The following is an 18664-nucleotide window of genomic DNA, read 5'->3' on the forward strand; positions in this document are numbered from 1 at the left end:
CTGGATAAATTTGTTAATTACACTGCACAACAAGTTTTTGAGAAGATTTGCTGATTGTGACAGGTACCTGGTGTGTATGCACAAATATAATTTTGGTTTTGCTCCATCACGTAGGAACTCTGAGAAATAAACAGTTAACTGTTTACCGACAATAACGTATTTAATTACGTTTATATTTCTAATACGCTATAAAGTTCAACAAAATTAAAGGTATTTTGCTCCTGATTTTCGTTTGTATTCAATGTCCGATGCATCATGTTGCAGTATCCAACAGCAGTCAGCAAGCATTCATGGATTCCAGTTGCCCTGATATAGTTTCTCCATTGTAGCAAAACTTAAGATTTCGATGAAACGGTACGTGATGGGCAAATTTGGATGTGAATTTTGTGATCAGCAGCCAAAAATCTATGAGGAACACCCAACAGTGTTCAAAAAGCAAAAACTTTGTTGTGTAGTGTTATGGAAGATTATTTATCACGGGCGTGTAAATAATACTACACTTTCTGTGTCTTTTTACAAACAAAATGTGGATCTTCTACACAAAGAAAGCGAGTTACACGAAAAACAAAGGTTTATTTAAAAACTTATCAGACACTGTGTAACAGAGGAATTATATTGAAAGCTATGTATAATGTACTATATTGTAAGTTTCCCTCGCAAGGATATGTACGTTATTTGTTTAGTCAGTTCTTTTAAACCAAACCCATATTGAACTACATGTCCGGTACACTGCAGAGAATCGAACCTCAGCTTTTAGCGCCAAGTCTGTGAGTTTACCGTTGTGCTATTGTAGGACGTGTATATTATTCCCGTTGATTTAAAAAAAATTCGTTTTTCTTATAAAATTTGAAGCATCTTTTTTAGATTTGCGATTTTTGCTGCAGAAATCTCCATAATAGCTTCTAAGCATGGCAAGTACATTTTTCTGAAAATCAGATATATCCTGTTTGTTTGTTTTAAAATTCCAAATACCCCAAAGTAAAATGGATACACAATTGCCAATTCGTGGTATTTCCTAAGGAACGGAAATGTCTAGATTAACTGTCACGACAAAGGAAGTACCCTGAAGTTCCAAAGAAATGAAAGACACTAACGCTATCTACTTCGCTTGTCGTCTTATCAGTTATAAAACAAAACAAAACACACACAGACTAATGAAGTTTTAACAGGAAAAAACAAAATTATCTTGTTTTTGAGCCGTGAATATCTCAGATTCCTCTTCTTCGAGATGTTTAGAACTCGTTAAAACAAATTTAATCAAATAATTAAAATCATATGACGTGGAGCACGAGAGCAACACTTTTCACTTTCGGGGTTAGGATACGTTTCCAGACGTATGGTCACGATGTTCTAAAAAAACACGTACGTCCAAGAAATCTCGATAAAAGGGTTATAGGGTATCCGTTTCATTTCTAGACGTATCAATAGCGTCTATAACAGCTTTGGCTGAAATCTGTTCTTTACTTTCAAGGAACAAAAACAAAACAAAGTTTATAATTAATGAAATGTAATCCTTATGTCACATTTTATTAGGAGGATGATACTTATGTAGTTGAAATAGGAATTTATGAATAAAAATAGGTAATTTCACAATAAAATAAAGCAACTTAAGCTCGAACCAATCAAGTATTATAATGCACATGAGGCTCAAATCAACGCAGAAATCGTACACTGTAGATAAACCTAATCGTACACAACACTTAAATTACGAATAAGGGCAGTCAATAGTTAAAACAATTAATAATAATAGCATCCTGTGTACCAATAAATCCATTAAAACCATCGTGGTGTTTTTGATTCCCTTTGTAATCTTAAACCGAAACAGTTAAAACCTAGGAAAGCTGTGATAAAGAAACAGTTTAATACAAAGTTTCTGGAGCATTGTGGTCGTTTCTGTTTATTCTACTTTTATACATGTACGAAAGTGCAAACAGATAAGTTCGTTACAAAGAGTTTGAACTTATTAATAAGACCAAACATTCTTAAAGAACAATAAATCCTGCACGTACGTCTTTAAACAATTATTTGACAATAGTGTATGTGTGTGTCCACTCATAGTTAACTGGTGGACTGCTGTATGGAATGTTACTAAAATTAGCATGTATCCTAAGAACTCTCACTGGGGAGTAACATTCCCAGAAGGGAAGTCGGCATTTGTATTTGAAGCACCCTTCCCCCCCAATGTCATGCCAGTGTTTTGTAGGTACTTCAACTAATAATTTGCCCTAACACTACACCATACGATACACCAGAAACAGGAAACCTAATTACAGGCGTAAGTTACAATTTTGTTTTCAGTTTCATTAGAATGCGAATATTGGGAATTTATAAGAAACGTCAAACATATTCAAATAAATAACTTGTGTTTTATACGTGTTTGTAAGTGGTATCCAACGTGTTCCTATACGCCCTTTTTCTGATAATTTATAATTTGTTTAACGGGGAGGTTCGTCAGGTAAAGCAAGTTAGGCACTATTTCACACTATGTTCCTAACGTACTCACTTAAACCACACGTATATTTTATCATTTATTTGTAATAACCTATAAGGGTACACTGTACAATATTAATATATTGACACTTCGATGACGACTTAATATTTCCGCATAAGGAACGCCGACAATGGCAGTACAACTCGTTGCCATGGAAACACGTAATGAGGAAGTGGAGAACGGAAGAAAAATTAGGAACGATAGTTGTAAAACGTGATGCAAGGTGGGCGAAAACTTAGTCGTATTTATTGTGTCTTTTGTCTGAAACAAAAATCACCAATTGCTACTGCATTATTCTTGTAAATATACTAACGAATGTTTCAGGTGATTATTCCACGTGAGCTTGCATTTCCTTCTATCAGAACAGAAATTTTAGAAGGTAATTTGGAGAAACGAATTACAATAGTTTGGCTGATCTAAATGTCATCTTTTATAGTACGTGTAAAGAGACGAAAGTGTTTGTTGTTCAATAAGTGGTGAAATGTGACATCACCATTATGGTAGAGTCATTCAGGAACCATGGATATTCAAATTGCATTAACAATTTCTTCATTCTTGGTACCGATTTAGGCTAGTTCGCACAGGTTCGCTAGGATTAAGTTTTATTTTTTCCCCATCACTAGAGGGTCTTTCACATCGTAATAAACATTGCCTAATAACTAGAAGAGGTAAGTTATGTAAACGTTCGTGCAATAGTCAGTTAGAAATGCATTTTATAAACGAATTATGCACTTATCCTGTATCGTCCAACGAGAAATCAACAATTCAAATTCATAGATTTGCTTTTGAACTTGAAAAAGTTATCGAACACAGTGTCCATGAAAGAAAAACAAAACTAATATGATTCGTTCCATCGATTACTTTACGCACAAAAGAAATAAATATAATAAGGTATTAACTACTAATATTTCACCGAGGTTTACTGAATAGATCCAACAAGAGAAATATCCGGTTAATTAATTTTATCTTTGAACTTCCGTGTTTTTTCTTGTTGTTATTTAGGAATCATGAACAAAAGTTGAAATCTTTTTAAAGACTTTTCGTTGGACGATGATTAAAAATTTCAATTATCAAATATTATATTTGCTATATTGCATTAAGAGATGGTTTCTTTCGTCAATGATCAATCAACAGGTACAGTATTTTCACGTCATAGATTTTGCTAGAATTATTTCACGAAAGAGCTGTGCTGTAGTTTTCTTCCAAACGCAACTTCTTCCCGGTAAATTCACCGAAATTTCTTCTTTCAATTATGAATCAACACTTGATTGAATGTTGGTTTATATTGAGGTGACAGTTACGTATAAATACATGTGTCAAGCAACAAGGTGATCGCCGGGGAAGTAGCGGATCAATATTATACGTATCAACGATTTTTGTTTTATTTATCAAAGAGAAGTGGGCATAGTTGGTTAACAGACGCCTAACTGAAGGTAGCAATATGGCTGGATAAAGTACAAACAAGTCTAGAAAGACTGATCGAGAGTTACGCTCAATAAACAACATAAACCAGTCAGCAGTGGTTACTTTGTTTTTGTCACCCATGTCAATAGCTTGCTTTGATTGTGTAGAAGTTAATTATAACTATAATAAAATTGTATTGTAGCATCAGAATGACCTGGTTCCACTGAATCAGTTACAAGTGGAACTTTACTTTGTAAAATCACCTAGACTTAAATACTTCCCTTTACGAGTATCAAGTACGCTTTGTCTCCCCCCCCCCCCAATTATGTTTGATATTAATTTTACCTTCAATTAGTATAAAAACGATGCAGAGATATATAAACTGTTTTGTTCTTAATTCGACGCTTCTTCGTGATGCGTACTCGAAAGATACTTCAACAATGTGATGCGATTATATTATAAAATGTTCCTCACACAGAACAATAATAATTATGTGAAAACCATAACCGTGAAACTTACTTCAAACTTACTTCGCTAAGTTAATGTCGTCCACGATAAGCAAGTTTAATCAGAATGATACGCATGGTGTTAAGTTGGTTCTGGGTATTGTATTGCACTCGCGTAAAATATGAATAATACTCGAAGATCAAATATTTCTTTAAGACCTGGTTACTTTGTTCAATTATGATGCTTACTTCTGCGTGAGGGGGGGGAGTTAAGGGTCAGGCAAGGTTTGAGGTATTTTCCATGTTTATAAGTCTGCAGCTCTTGAGCTACTCTTTACCAAAGTGAGACTGATCGTAACAGTATAACGCCCCCTATGCCTAAAGGAGCGAAATAACGTTAAGGAATGGGATTGAAACCCGAATTCTTGTTGCGAGTTGATTACCTTAAACATCACTCAGAGAAAACACCGTAGCAACAGGCTAACATTACACGCTTCTGACAAAACCAGTCAGCATATACAGTCAGGACAGTATAACTAGATATGGCCATGTGAACCTGACGATGACCGAAGAAGGTCGAAACGTTGTTCGCTCCTCTACATAAAATTTTTCTCAATCCAAACCAGCAGTTTTTACATATAGATATGGCCCAGCTTGGCCAGGTGATTAAGGCACTCGACTCATAATCCAAGGGTCGCGGGTTCGAATCCCTATCACATCAAACATGCTCGCCCTCCCAGCCGTGGGGGAGTTATAATGTTCGGTCAATCTAACTATTCGTTGGTAAAAGAGTAGCCTAAGAGTTGGCGGTGGGTGATGATGACTAGTTGCTTTCCCTCTAGTCTTATCCTGCTAAAATAGGGACGGTTAGCGCAGATAGCTCACGTGTAGCTTTGCGGGAAATTCAAAACAAACCAAAACCAGATATACCTCATATTTTAAATTACGCGTTCTTTATACGAGTGACAATTGTTTAGTGTGAATGGAGGATGGTAGTGTGCCACTGACCAACTGCTCTCCTTCTGGTTAGAGACTGTCATAAGTACCGAAATATTAGTATATAAATGTTCAAGTGTAAATATTTAAATAAAACGTTTCATCCAATACGCAGACGCTATATCTGGCTTGTATCATCTCCGAATTCTTGTCCACGACTGAAGACGTTCTGTACAGAGATTACAATTATAATTTATTATTAATAAATATTTAAAAACAAAAAAAATTATGGATTTTATTTACGCAAATAAAATCAATTTCTGGTTGTAGAAAAATCAGGAAAAGCACAGGAATAACAAAATATACTGATTAAAAGTAGACAGACAATCTAAGGAGTCTCATATTACTCAAATGGTAATCAACACTAATTTTCTACACCTTACATAAAGTAAATATGAACCAGTGAGAATAATGTAATATATTAAAAGTGCTATTCAACAAAACTCCATAATTACCAGCATTTGTAACTTTTCACTGTTTTGGTTAACATGTTAAGATACGTATACCTTTACAAGTTTCTACGAACCAATCAATATGTTGACGACATAAACTTCAATAATCTGTTCTAGGCTAACTTTTTTTTTTGTAATTTTACATCTGACGTACAACAAACCCAAAGCTGTCAGCTTCTGTTAAACCCATGGTTGAGAACAACCAGGTCTGGATACGCCTCTTGGCAGAATATTTGATCTTTCACACGTTGCCGTACCGACAGTAAAGGTAAGTGCTAATTATAGCAGTATTCTGACACTTCGAAAGAAGCTTCTGGAAACAGCTATCTTTAAGCTTTTCCCACAAGTCACTGGTGTAGTTTCTTTTAAATTATTTTTAGCAACTCCATCTCACTTATAGCAAAAATTAAATTTATTGAAATATTCACTTCGCCAAGAGAGATTATATTTGAGTACACTCTCGACCGTTTTGACATTTCGTTATAACAATCTATTCATGTACTAACCTATAAGCGTGTCCAGCACAGAACAATAGTTGGCTACGTAGTTAACATAATTTTTAATTTAGAAGCGTACCGTTTATTTTTTTAATCCAAGATACCCACACACACACACGAAACACAGCGTAATTTTGTTTCTCAGTAGGTTTTGTGCACATGCTACGTACCTGCAGCGAGATTGTAGCAATGCCACGTAAGTTACGTTCGGTTTACGTTTCGTCTCAAAATCACATTCCACCTTGTGCCCGGTTCGTACATTCTCTAAGATCCAACCGTCTTTCGAATCTAATTGAAAGTCCGAGTTGCGTACTGGATAACTTTAGAAACAACACGAACTGGATTTGGAAGACAGAACAGTTGTAAGAAACTCGATGCATTTTTACTGAACTTCCAATGGATTTTACACTTTCACACCTACGTGTTCACTTCTTCCACCACGTGTCATGCTTTTGACTTGCAGTTTCGTTCCAAGTAGTTTTGAAGGAAGACGCACGTCTAGTTGCGAGAATGAAGTATACAATAATTTGTTTTCTTTTGTGTTTTAATTTCGCTCATAACTATTCGAGGGCTACTCTGATCTAGACGCCCCGAACTTTGAAGCGACAGATTAGAGGAAATACAGCTAATCAACACCACCCATCATTAACTTTGTGGCTACTCTTTACGAACGAATAGTATTGACCATCACACTATAACGTGCCCACGGCTGAAACAGTAAGCATATTCAAGGATTAGATTCGAACCGGAGTTATGGTTGTAAGTCGAATGCCCTAAACACCAAGCATGTATACAAAGGTTCCAGAGTATAGTAAAAGCCTACACCCACCATGTTAACATTACACTCTTCAACCAGAACCATATTCAATTTGCGAGACAAATGATATACATCTGGGTAATCTTAAAACATTTCTACGTCCAATTACAACAGGTGAACGATGACTGAAGAAGCTGCTTGATATACATTTAAAATAAATGTCACCAACATTTCCTCGGTGAGGCAATCAACAAACCCCAAAAACTTTTGTTTAATTCCATCATTTCTAGCTAGTTAATGGGATTCGTAAACAAAAGTGGTGAAAAATCCTGTTAGTTGAATAATCGTAATCATAATGCGTTTTGCGGTGTCTGTCAAAATTTGTAAAAGTTAATTTTGAACGAGGTTAAAAGTTTGTTTTTCCCCCCCTTAAAACTGCATACTTAATTTACAACGATGCGTAGGTTCTTTTAATTCATTATTAACGTAAGAAAATGCCTCGTTTTGAAATATTCTCAGTTTTAACGCATCTCAAATTTTATGAGGGTAAAACTAATTGTTTTTTTTTTAAATAAATTAAAACAAGCGACTCTGTAACCACTGTTTGTGAGTAACAAACAGAAGTTTCTGAATTTTCTTATAATGATACATTTTCACCCCCTTATTTTGTTATTATTATTACATTTTCGGACTTTAGAGCAACTTTTGGAAACTACAAAAACATCTGCAGATAAAATTGATAATGATGCATCTACTGCATATGGTATTCCAAATAAATATCTTGTAGTATTCTGACAAGAAATGAGATGATCGTAGGGTACCGAAACTCTGGATTTGCGGGTTAAACATTCGCGTTTCGTTACTACAAAATAACAAAAAACCGCGTTCAGCACTTTGGAGACGCGGATGCATTAAACACATACTAATCAAATTCCACCATTAGCCCGAGGGCTGGGTATTAGTTCCGCTGCCTTTCTTTTAGCCTTTTAGTTTAAATAATTAGGGACGACTTATGCAGATAGTCAGAGTAGTGGGGGCACAAATATTCCAGTAGAAACGTACAAGAAACAAACAGAATCGACAAGGAAACTCGATCTTATTTGTTTAAAATAAACAAAACATGTTAAACATGGACTTGGAAGTAGTGCGTTGGTGTCAGTTTGATGAATGAGTTCCGTGGTCTACCAGAATTACGGCCTTCCCGCTGCTATGGATTACTGCGAGAAGCAGTCAACAAATTTCCGTATTTTGGAGTTTCTTCTTGTACATTGAAGTTAGTTGGCATATTGCTACTGTTATAACTAGTGCTTTGTGAACTGTAGAATAATTAACAGTAAGAAAGGTATATATCCATTACTACATTTGCTACGACTTAACGGTTAGAAACAAATGGTTTGCGCATCTTATAATTGATAAAATATTGTACTGGGTGGGGTGGGGATTAACTTGGTGCATTCCATTGTGCAATCTTTATACTATGTTAAATAACTATTTAAAGTGAGGGTGCATGGCTTTGTTTAGGATAAATTAACGCGAGGTTGGTTTGTTTTGAATTTTTCGCAAAGCCACACGAGAGCTATCTGCGCTAGCCGTCCCTAATTAAGCAATGTAAGATTAGAGAGAAGACAGTTAGTCATCACCGCTCACCAACTGTTGGGCTACTCCTTTTACCATCGAATAGTGCAATTGATCGTCACTTTATAACGCCATTATGGCTGAAAAGGCGAGCATATTTAGTGTGATGGGGATTCGAACTCGCGACTCTCGGACTACGAGTCGAGTGCCTTAACCACCTGACCATGCCGGGGCTATTTCCGAGGAGATCGGAGCTAACCATATGGGATAAAAGTTAGTTTTCCATGTTTTTTTAGCTACCGATATTTATCACCAAAGGCAGGCATTTGACAATTCATGACATCGAGTGAGATGCAAGTGATTGGTCATTCAGCCAAGACAGGGCATGACAGTTCAATATGAAGTATGGTAATCATCAACATACTTGTTTGGTTCTAGACGTGTTCTGTACTTGAACAATTGTTGAACCTTCGTTTGTTTGTTTCTTGTAAAGCAGAAAGCTACACAATGGGCTAAATTTGCGATGTTCACCAGAGGCATCGAAAATAATTTGTAGGACTGCAAGTCCACAGACTTGCCGCTGATTCACGAGATGGGGCGGACGACAGCGATAACATTGGTATAGTGGGGTGTCTCCGTGTGGAGAAATAACTGCTTTTGCTTCGTCAATATTCCATACGTTCATCTAACAGTTTGCGAGAAGCTAAACCATGTCAGAAAACCTCATCCACGAAGTTATAGAGCCTCCAAATAAGAAATCAGCGTTTGTCTCTGGGAGAAGTGTCGGGTCTAAAAACAAGCCATCTTTGAACAACTTCAATAACATTATATATGCATGGAACTCAACCGATACTGCAAAGTGTGTTTCAAGTTAAACACAATGCTACAGGGTTATCTGTGCTCTACCCACCTCGAGTATTAAAACCTGGTTGCTTGTGGTACATGTCCACAGCCCTAGCAGTATGCCACTGGGGAGCACTCCCGGAAAACCACTTGTGTTACCAATAAGGAATTAACATGCTGCTACTTGCTTGTTTTTGAATTTAGCGCAAAGCGATTCAAGGGCTATCTGCATTAGCCTCCTTAATTTAGTAGTGCAAGACTAGAGGGAAGGCAGCTTGTCATCACCACCCACCGCTAACTCTTGAGCTACTCTTTTAACAACGAATAGTGGGATTGACCGTCACATTATATCACCGCCACGGCTGAAAGGACGAGTATGTTTGGTGCGACGGGGATTCGAACTAGCGACCTTCAGATTACGAGTCGAACGCCTTAACCCACCTGGCCATGCCGGGCCAACATGCTGCCACATTACCATTAATAGCTCTTATAATTAGGGTTTTTTTTGTAACTTCTTTTTCAGCTACCGTTGAGGATATTTCAACGCTAGGGGCAACGTTTTGTATCCAGTATAGAACAGTATGGTTTACGAGACATTTAAATACCTCATATTTGTTACATGCCTACAACAAAAGCCTACAACTGCTTAACTTATACTAAAAGTTAGGTTAATTTAATTAACTCTGATTAATTACTCATTTAATTCAACTGATCATGATGAACATTTAAGTTAATACATTAAATGTGAGCGTTAATTTTCCTAACTCCGCTAGCAGCAAGAAAAGCAAGACCTCGAATCATGTTTAAAAGGTACTATCGATAAAGTCCTGGGGGATTCATGACTACTTGAAAAAGCTGTTTCTAGAACATCTTTAGAGTCTGGGGTTACTTGACATGATAATATGCGTCGCCTAAATGACATACCATACATGATTGTCTAGCTTCGGGTGATAGGGTCTGATTATACTCCTAAAGGGCAGAACTTACTAGGGTTGAGGATATGACCCCTATAATGAGTGGTTTTAAGTGTAAGATTTTATAGGCTGTTTTACGTCCAACAATTCTTATTTCATTCATTGTTCTACCACATACAACACGTTCCTGTGCGAAAATGGAGATGGATCTGGTTTGCACGTTCTGTCCGAAAGATATAAGTTATCTGCACGAAGAGGGCGCTTGAATCGCTATGAAAAATATCAAGATGCCGGTGGCCCATCGCACGTGATTTTCATAAACATTGGAAAGGAGCTGTTTTGCGGCTTTCCTATGATCGGAACGGATCTCATTAGGCGTTTAACAGAAAGACCTGCCCTGTCATCTCTATTCCGAATTGTTTACACGCCGTCAACTTTCAGTTTTGTAAGTAACTTGCGATTGTGGCGAAACAGAATCATCACACCATGATTGTCTGTCTTATCTGGGCATTATGGCAACTATTAAATTGTCTTAAAGCCATCCCAGGCAACTTGCAATGACTAACTGAATGCTTTCAGTATGAAAGAAATACAAGTCTATTATTATTATTATGGAGTATAACAGTACATATAAAACAAGTTGAGAAGTTTTTCACGTTTCAGATCACAGATGCCCGAGTTGTATATCAACAAATTGAAAGGTTAGTTCTTCCTGTTTACAGATACGATATTACCAAATAAAGAGACTTAGACAAACGTATACACGCATTTTCTTAAAGCTGTCTACAGTTATACATATCTATATGATACGTCTCTAAAAGAAATGCAAGCTTTGTGAAGAGCGCAAGCTTAGAACCTTCACACGAAGGTGGACGAATTTTCGCGCAAAGTTGCACAACGGTGATATGCACATAGCAGTTTATAATTTTGAATGGCTTGAAGGAAAGTACCTAGTTATCAGTATTTGCCCCCAACACATGGCCACTCTAAAGAAATAAAAGTGGGTTTTAACCACCATTCTTAGAGCGTTGTCACGATCCCAACCATGGAACGCAGACCATAGAACATAGAATTCACAGTTCATGGGAGATAACCATTAGGCCACATTCAGTCCGTAAAGACAGACTTGTTAGTTCGTTTGCTCTTTGTTTTTCTAAGGTATCCCGGGAAGTCAGCGACAAGTTTAGAGAGACTTACTCGTGCTAAAATCTGGGGCGTGATTCACTGCTGTGGACAAATAGCATACAGCTAATTGTGACTTTGCGATAATAACAATACAGCTTACTGAACAAATAGATGTTTGTTATTATACCCTTCTGTAAATTAATTAAAACAAATGGTCATTTTACAATATTTTCAGCATGGCGGCGGTGTGGGCTCGCTGGACCTGCTGATTTCCTTTAACAGTCATTTTTCCACACAGACGGCGTCATTAGCTGTGTTTTGCAGTACGGTCGATGTATTTTTTAGGATATATGACGAAATTTTGAGGAATATTACGTCATTCGAAATTGCGTTAGAAGGGCAAGAAGACCAGTTATAAAAACAACTTCTTAACAACTCAATGAAGGGTCTAAAATACAAGAACTGGCCACAAGAACAATGGAGGAAGATGTTATTCAGTAACGAGACTCATTTCCTCGTACAGGGTCAAAGAAGTCTGCATATTCGCAGATCTCCAGGTGAGAAACTTCGAGAATCTCGCATCAATCAGTTCGTAAAACATCCCTTGAAGAAGATGTTTTGGGGCTTTTTCAGCTACTATGGCGTCGGAAGCTTACATATCGTAGAGGGTATGATGCGAGGACCACAGTACATCGAAGTTTTGCAGAGAAGAGTCGTTCTAGAGTTGAAAAAGATTATCAAATGAATCTCACATTTTTCAACAAGATCTGGCTCTGTGCCACACATCGAAACTTTAAGGATTTTATGGCTACAACGCAAATAAAGGTGCTGGACTGGCCTGCAAACTCTCAGACAATCCTACTGAAAATCTTTGGGCGATTTGTAAAGAAAGACTTCGGGGAAAAGACTGTACCACGAAAGATAAGTTAATTGAGGCCATAATTGAGGTGTGGTACCGCAATCCAAAAATTAGTAAAGATTGCAGTCAACTTGTGGACTCGATGCCAAAGCGGATTAATGATCTTCTGAAAAATAAAGACGGTCATATGATGTATTAATTTGAGAGGAATTTTTTGGATTCTCGGAAATAAAACGCAAAAAAATGAAAAAATCGTAATTTTCCGTCTTGTTTTAATTAATTTGCACAAGGGTGCAAGTACAAAGCTACACAATGTGCTCTATGTGCTGTCCTCATCACGGGTATCATACCCAGTGTTTACCATTACAATACCGTAGAATTACCATTGTACCATTGGGGAAGTCACAGTATTAACATCTTACTCATTAAAACAGTCGATTTTTTTTAATTGTCTTATGCTTTAATAAAATAAAAACAAGTTACACAGCTTTTACTGTACATTAAGAACTTAATAGCCAAACTGGTTATATACATCGCAAAATTCATCTATCAATACACAAGTGAAAAAGTTTTGAAAGTCTGTAGTTATTACAAATAACGTAATTTTTTATATTAAGCTAATTAATTTATATCTTCCATTTATGTTTGGTATATTATATAATTTTTTTAAAAAAGAAAGTCATTTTAATACAGGGTTCCCCCACCCAATTGAATCACGATAGAATAACGCCAGTTTTGCAGTCCTCTGGAGAGAGTACGAGGCCTGGTAAGTTATAAAAGTGTATTCACAAGCACGAATAGGACCTATAACCAGGAATTTCTGGAATTCATTAGCGCATACGGAATCTTGAAATAAAATCCATGGTTACGATGGGCTTAATTGACACACTACAGATACATTTGCTCTGGCTTAAGCACATTTAAGACGCGCGCATGTTGCGACTTGCATAATCGGTTGGGTAAAACAAAATACATCAGCAACAAGGAAACGAAATACACACATCTGCCACTTATAAAAAGAAAGTCTTCACAATATCTTCATTTACTTACAAGGTATTTGATTGGCGTTCATCGTCTTGCAGAGAACATGACCTTTCACATTTGAAAGGAAATCAAACATGTGTTCGAGATTATGGTAGACACGTGCCTGTCATCGCAAATACGAGAGTTTTCACAAAGAAATGCTGTAAAATATTTTCCATTTGTCGTTGAAAATACGTTCGTTTGTACCTTGTCGCAAGTTAAAACTAAGATTACGTGATTTTCATTACTTTTAAAACCGAACAAGGAGATAAGAATATTTCAGATATTATCAGTTCTTTTAACGGGTAAGAAGATTTAGTGTTAGTACGGGCAGAGCTACAAAGCGCTATGGGACTACAGAAGTCCGCAACTTTAAAATGGGAGAAGAAAAGAATGATAGCTAGTAAACACTTCACTTCCAGTTAACGGGCTACTTTTATCTGAAAAAAATGTACTTTACAAAGTAATTCAGATTACCCATCGCCGTCCCAAAGCGAGGAGCGCAATATGCAGCAACGGGACGCAAACTATAAATCTCCATTTCGTACATCATTCTGAAGGAAAAAGAAAACACACAGAAATACTAAGCACAGTGGTGAATACACTCCTTTAGAAGTTTATTAACCAAAGCAGTCTATTCAGGTTAAACAAAAAAATTGCGAATACATCATTTTATCATATACTTCACGTTTGTCTGAATTTCGCGCAAAGCTACACGAGGACTACCTGCGCTAGCCGTACCTAATTTAGCAGTGAAAACTAGAAGGAAGGAAGCTAGTCAATACCACTCGCCGCCAACTCTTGGGCTACTCTTACCAAAGAATAGTGGGATTGATCGTAACTTTCAAATGCACCCCACTTCTGGAAGGACGAGTATGTTTGGTGAGAGGAGTATTGGAACCCACGACCCTCTGATTGCGAGTCAAGGGTCCTCATCACGTGACCATGCCAGGCCGTATACTTCTCGTGAGACGTTATTATGAAAGTGCAAAACTATCTACATGAATCAGCTGATATACTTATTAATTACTAACTGAGCTTCTAACCCAGTATTATTTTATAATAAAAAAGTTCATACAACTTGAGGGTCAGTAATTATATATAAATATTTTATGCGTATTATTCACAAATTTTTGATTGCACAATACAACTGTTGAGAAATTTTTGTTTTACATATACTTGCACACACACGCACCTAACTATGTGGACCTAACCATAGTGTGTGTGTGTGTGTGTGTGTGTGTGTGTGTGTGTGTGTGTGTGTGTGTGTGTGTGTGTTTATATAGCAAAGCCACATCGGGCTATCTGCTGAACCCACCGAGGGGAATCGAACCCCTGATTTTAGCGTTGTAAATCCGTGGACATACCGCTGTAGTAGCGGGGTGACAACAGCTGTATGGTAGTTGCACTATACCAGAGTTCCTCTTCTCTTTCCTTGTAACAGTAAATTGAAAGTGAAGCAAATTTACTAAGATATAAAAGAGTGGATTCCTCTGCGTTGTTACAAAAGAAACCGTGCTTACACGTCTTTTTAATTTTTGTTTTGTACATGGAAGCAATTTGCTCGTTTGCGTAAGACTACAAAGAGAAGTCGTGTCCAACATACTACTCGCTCTTCTTTATTCACTCTTAGAAAACGTTTTTATCCATTCGGTCTTTATGCGCCATTAAGCCTATCCATCTATCTCCTCTTACACCTTTCGTTAAAAAATAGCAAGCAAAATGATGCTAGAACGTAATGCTAGTTCGTCTTCCTATTTCACGAGTCATGTGACAACCACCAACGCCTACAAGAGATAATACATACGCTAGTCATGTCTTGAATATAAAACAAGTCACTGGGTAAAAGGCGTTTTGCTGGGTACATAATTATATAAAAATTTCGTAAAACACGTGCTCTTATAAATATGTTCTGAACTCGTACAAGATTTCGGGCAGACGAATTAAGAACATATTTCTTAGAGCACGTGTTTTACGAGATTTTTATATAAATATGTACCCAGCAAAACGCCTTTACCAAGTGACTTGTTTTATATTCTGCAAGACATGACTAGTCATTTTATATGCATCAAGCTATGAAAAGGTTTAAACAAATAAAAAGTTAACTGGAATAATCTCTATTCCTAAATATCGAAGTACTCGCGATTTCACACAATCAATGAAGTATATCGAAAGACATGTACAAAAGTGTAGGAAAACACTCATTTTCTGTACAAGAAAGTAATGATTATAGTTACATATTTTGGAGCAGAAGAGATTCTAGATGTCAACCTTATGATAGATGTTGCACACTCACACAGCTTAAATGTAAGCCGTTTGAATATAATAGAGTTTACGGTGAAGATTATGGTACCATCCGACACTGAACAAAGTTTTCAAACCATTCTTTATAAAATAAAATCTTTGAAACAATCTGTCGTCTATTTCTGACTCAAAGCATCGGGTTTTTTTGTTTGTTTTTTTTGTAAATTGTAGCATAACTTTGAATATCTGGTGGTTATCACACAACTGCTGTTGTACAAAAATTTTAAGTTGCACAGTGCAAATTTAAAGTTACACGATTTTCGTTACTTTTAAAACCGAACACGAGATAATATTTAAGATCATCAGTTCTTTTAGCAGGTAACAAGATTTGGTGTTAGAAACATTTTCACTGTTTCGCGGCAGATACTTTATATTAAAATAAAGTCACGTGTCCATTTACATTGTGTACAATATTATTTAGATACATATTAACAGCCACTGTTATTTGGAAACAATTTCAACAATTAGTGTATTTTGTGGATGCGAAGCGAAACAGTATTATTTATATATTAGATTCAACGACGGGAAACATGCTTTATTTACATTCACACACACACACACACACACATATATATTTATTTATTTATTTATTTATTTATTTATTGGCTACTCTAAGCAAGAACGGATAATGTTTTATTAAACGAACGACAACAGGTACTTACTTCCACAGCAGAAAAGATACAACCAAGATGGCGACCAGTACTACAGATGAGCAGACGGCAATTACAGGAAGAGAGGGAAATGCAGGATGTGTGTATTCAGCTCCTAGTGGTCGAACATCACAGTACTGTAGATCGGAATGCTGGTTCTGACACAGCTGTAGGGATGGGGGAGCAGGAGGAGGAGGGATTACAAATTGTGGAGGAGGAGGACCAGGACATTCACAATTCTCATACTGTTCATCTTCTCCACTCCAGTATGGATTTAAGCCTACGTATCTGTTATTTTCGGGGTCCATGATATGTTAGGAGAAAGTGTAACCTGTAAAACCGAAAATAGATTTATTCAGTATTGGAATACTTTTTCCCTTATATTATACATTTTTATGAATCTATCAAATAAATTCAACACTGGTTTTAATTAACATAATTTTCGCTATTTTATTTCCCAGACACTAATTTATTATATCACTAATACAATCCAAATTTGTATTAGGACTTTTGTGCTCTCAAATTGGGTGGCATTTGCATAACTATATACTGCATAATTTTAATTTTTTTCAGTTTGCTTTAAGGACATTAGATTTAATATTTTTTCTTTTAGCAAGATAACTAATAGCCAATATTTTCGCCTGATTAGAAAAATATAGGATACCACATACAGTACTGTGCAAGAGTGTTAGGACAAGAAAATACGAATATTTTATCATTCTTTTCAATTTCATGGGGCTAATTTTTCATGCCACTACAAAGTGTAAACCTCAACATAATGGTAATACTTCACTGATCCCCATTGACAATTGAATGACTTGGGGTAGGAATACCTATTCTTTAAAATTCCCATATACTTCTACCAAAGGTATGTCAGTGTTCTGGTTGAATGAACATACTGATAGTACCTCACACAGAAAGAAAGTGCTTCATATAGAAAGAAGCTAGCAAGGGACTAGCGTACGGTACACACATGTGCTAGAGAAATACATTTAATGCCACTCCACAAATAAACCTTATAAAAAAAAAAAGTGCAACACTATTTTGTTGCTATGCCACGGCCCAAGACGTGTATCGAATTGACCGTAGAGCAGAAATTCCCATAACGCTTTGTGATGCTGGTTGAACTATTCAATAAATTGCTGCAGGCTTGAAATATTACTCAAAAACTGTCAAGTATACCCAGAGATCGTGAAGCCGATACAGGAAAAATTTAAAAACAGGAAAGAAGGAAACATAACACCTAAACCCAATGATACTGGTGTTAAGCATCTTTGTTTATGCAGACTTCGAGACACAAGGAAGAATGTTACTGATCTCAAGGAAGAGATAAACAACCATGTACAAAATAGCAGAAAAGTGTCCAGATCTACAGTATCAATAAGACTGAACGAAAATGGAATAACAGGTCATGTAGAACCTTAACTTCGATCTCCAAATATCACCAAGAAACAGGAATTTAAGTAGAAAAACTTCAGTGTTAATGATTGAAAAAGGTGTTATGGACGGATGAGTCCAAGTTTGAAATATTTGGTTCAAAGCGTAGGTCTGGCCGAAGAAAGGTGAAAGGAATTACTTTAATGTACAGCACCTACCATGAAGAAAGGGAAAAGCAGTAGGAAAGTTTGAGGCGTTTTTCTGCTGAGACGACAGGAAATATTTCCAAAATAGATGGAATTATGGATCATCGCAAGTACTGATCCGTCATGGTAAACCCAATCGTTTGGGTATTATTGGTAAAAAAGATTTTACTACCAAAAAATGACGCATTCAACCTATGCAGAAATTACTTAGCTAAGAAAAAAACTGAAGTCATTATATCATGCAATAGTCCTAAAGAGTCTCGATCTCAACCTTATTGAGGAGTTCTGGTATTTGATGTATCAAAAACTTAAGAAATCAAAAATTAATTGCAAAGAAACTATATGCGACTGTATTAGAGGCATTTAGGATAAAATCCCGAAAGGACACTTTAATTAAATATGTTGTAACAGTGCCCGAAACTGTTTGCAATTATTAATCAAAAGGAAGACACATTGTCCGTTTAAAGTAGTCTGAAATCTTAATTTTTGAAATTGTCAACACTTTTGCACAGTACTGTAAATAATCAATTTTATTACTTTGGCAAATATTATACGATATATTAAATGAAATGCTTATTTCACGGAAACATAATCACACGTAGCTATAAATTTCCCAAACAGTGTCGACAACGGCCTTTAACTACAAACTTCTTAATTAAGGAAAGATCAGTAAACGAATGGTGCTGTCTTTAGGCTTCATAAAAGAAACCAATACTCTTATTATGTGCAAACTAACTGCTATTAA

At 36.4% G+C, this 18664-nt stretch overlaps 1 protein-coding gene across 2 annotated transcripts in view; it reads right to left on the reverse strand.

The window, feature by feature from the left end:
- Positions 1-18664, reverse strand: part of LOC143252290 (uncharacterized) — a 100050-nt gene that overhangs the window by 59013 nt on the left and 22373 nt on the right. For both annotated transcript variants that reach the window (XM_076504201.1, XM_076504200.1), the window contains exon 2: positions 16349-16667. In XM_076504201.1, coding sequence (XP_076360316.1) covers positions 16349-16644 — 296 coding nt within the window. In that variant the 5' untranslated portion in view covers positions 16645-16667. The remainder of the gene's footprint in view (positions 1-16348; positions 16668-18664) is intronic.

This window comes from Tachypleus tridentatus, chromosome 6, assembly GCF_004210375.1.
Source record: "Tachypleus tridentatus isolate NWPU-2018 chromosome 6, ASM421037v1, whole genome shotgun sequence".
In the NCBI taxonomy this organism is placed as follows: Eukaryota; Metazoa; Arthropoda; class Merostomata; order Xiphosura; family Limulidae; genus Tachypleus; species Tachypleus tridentatus.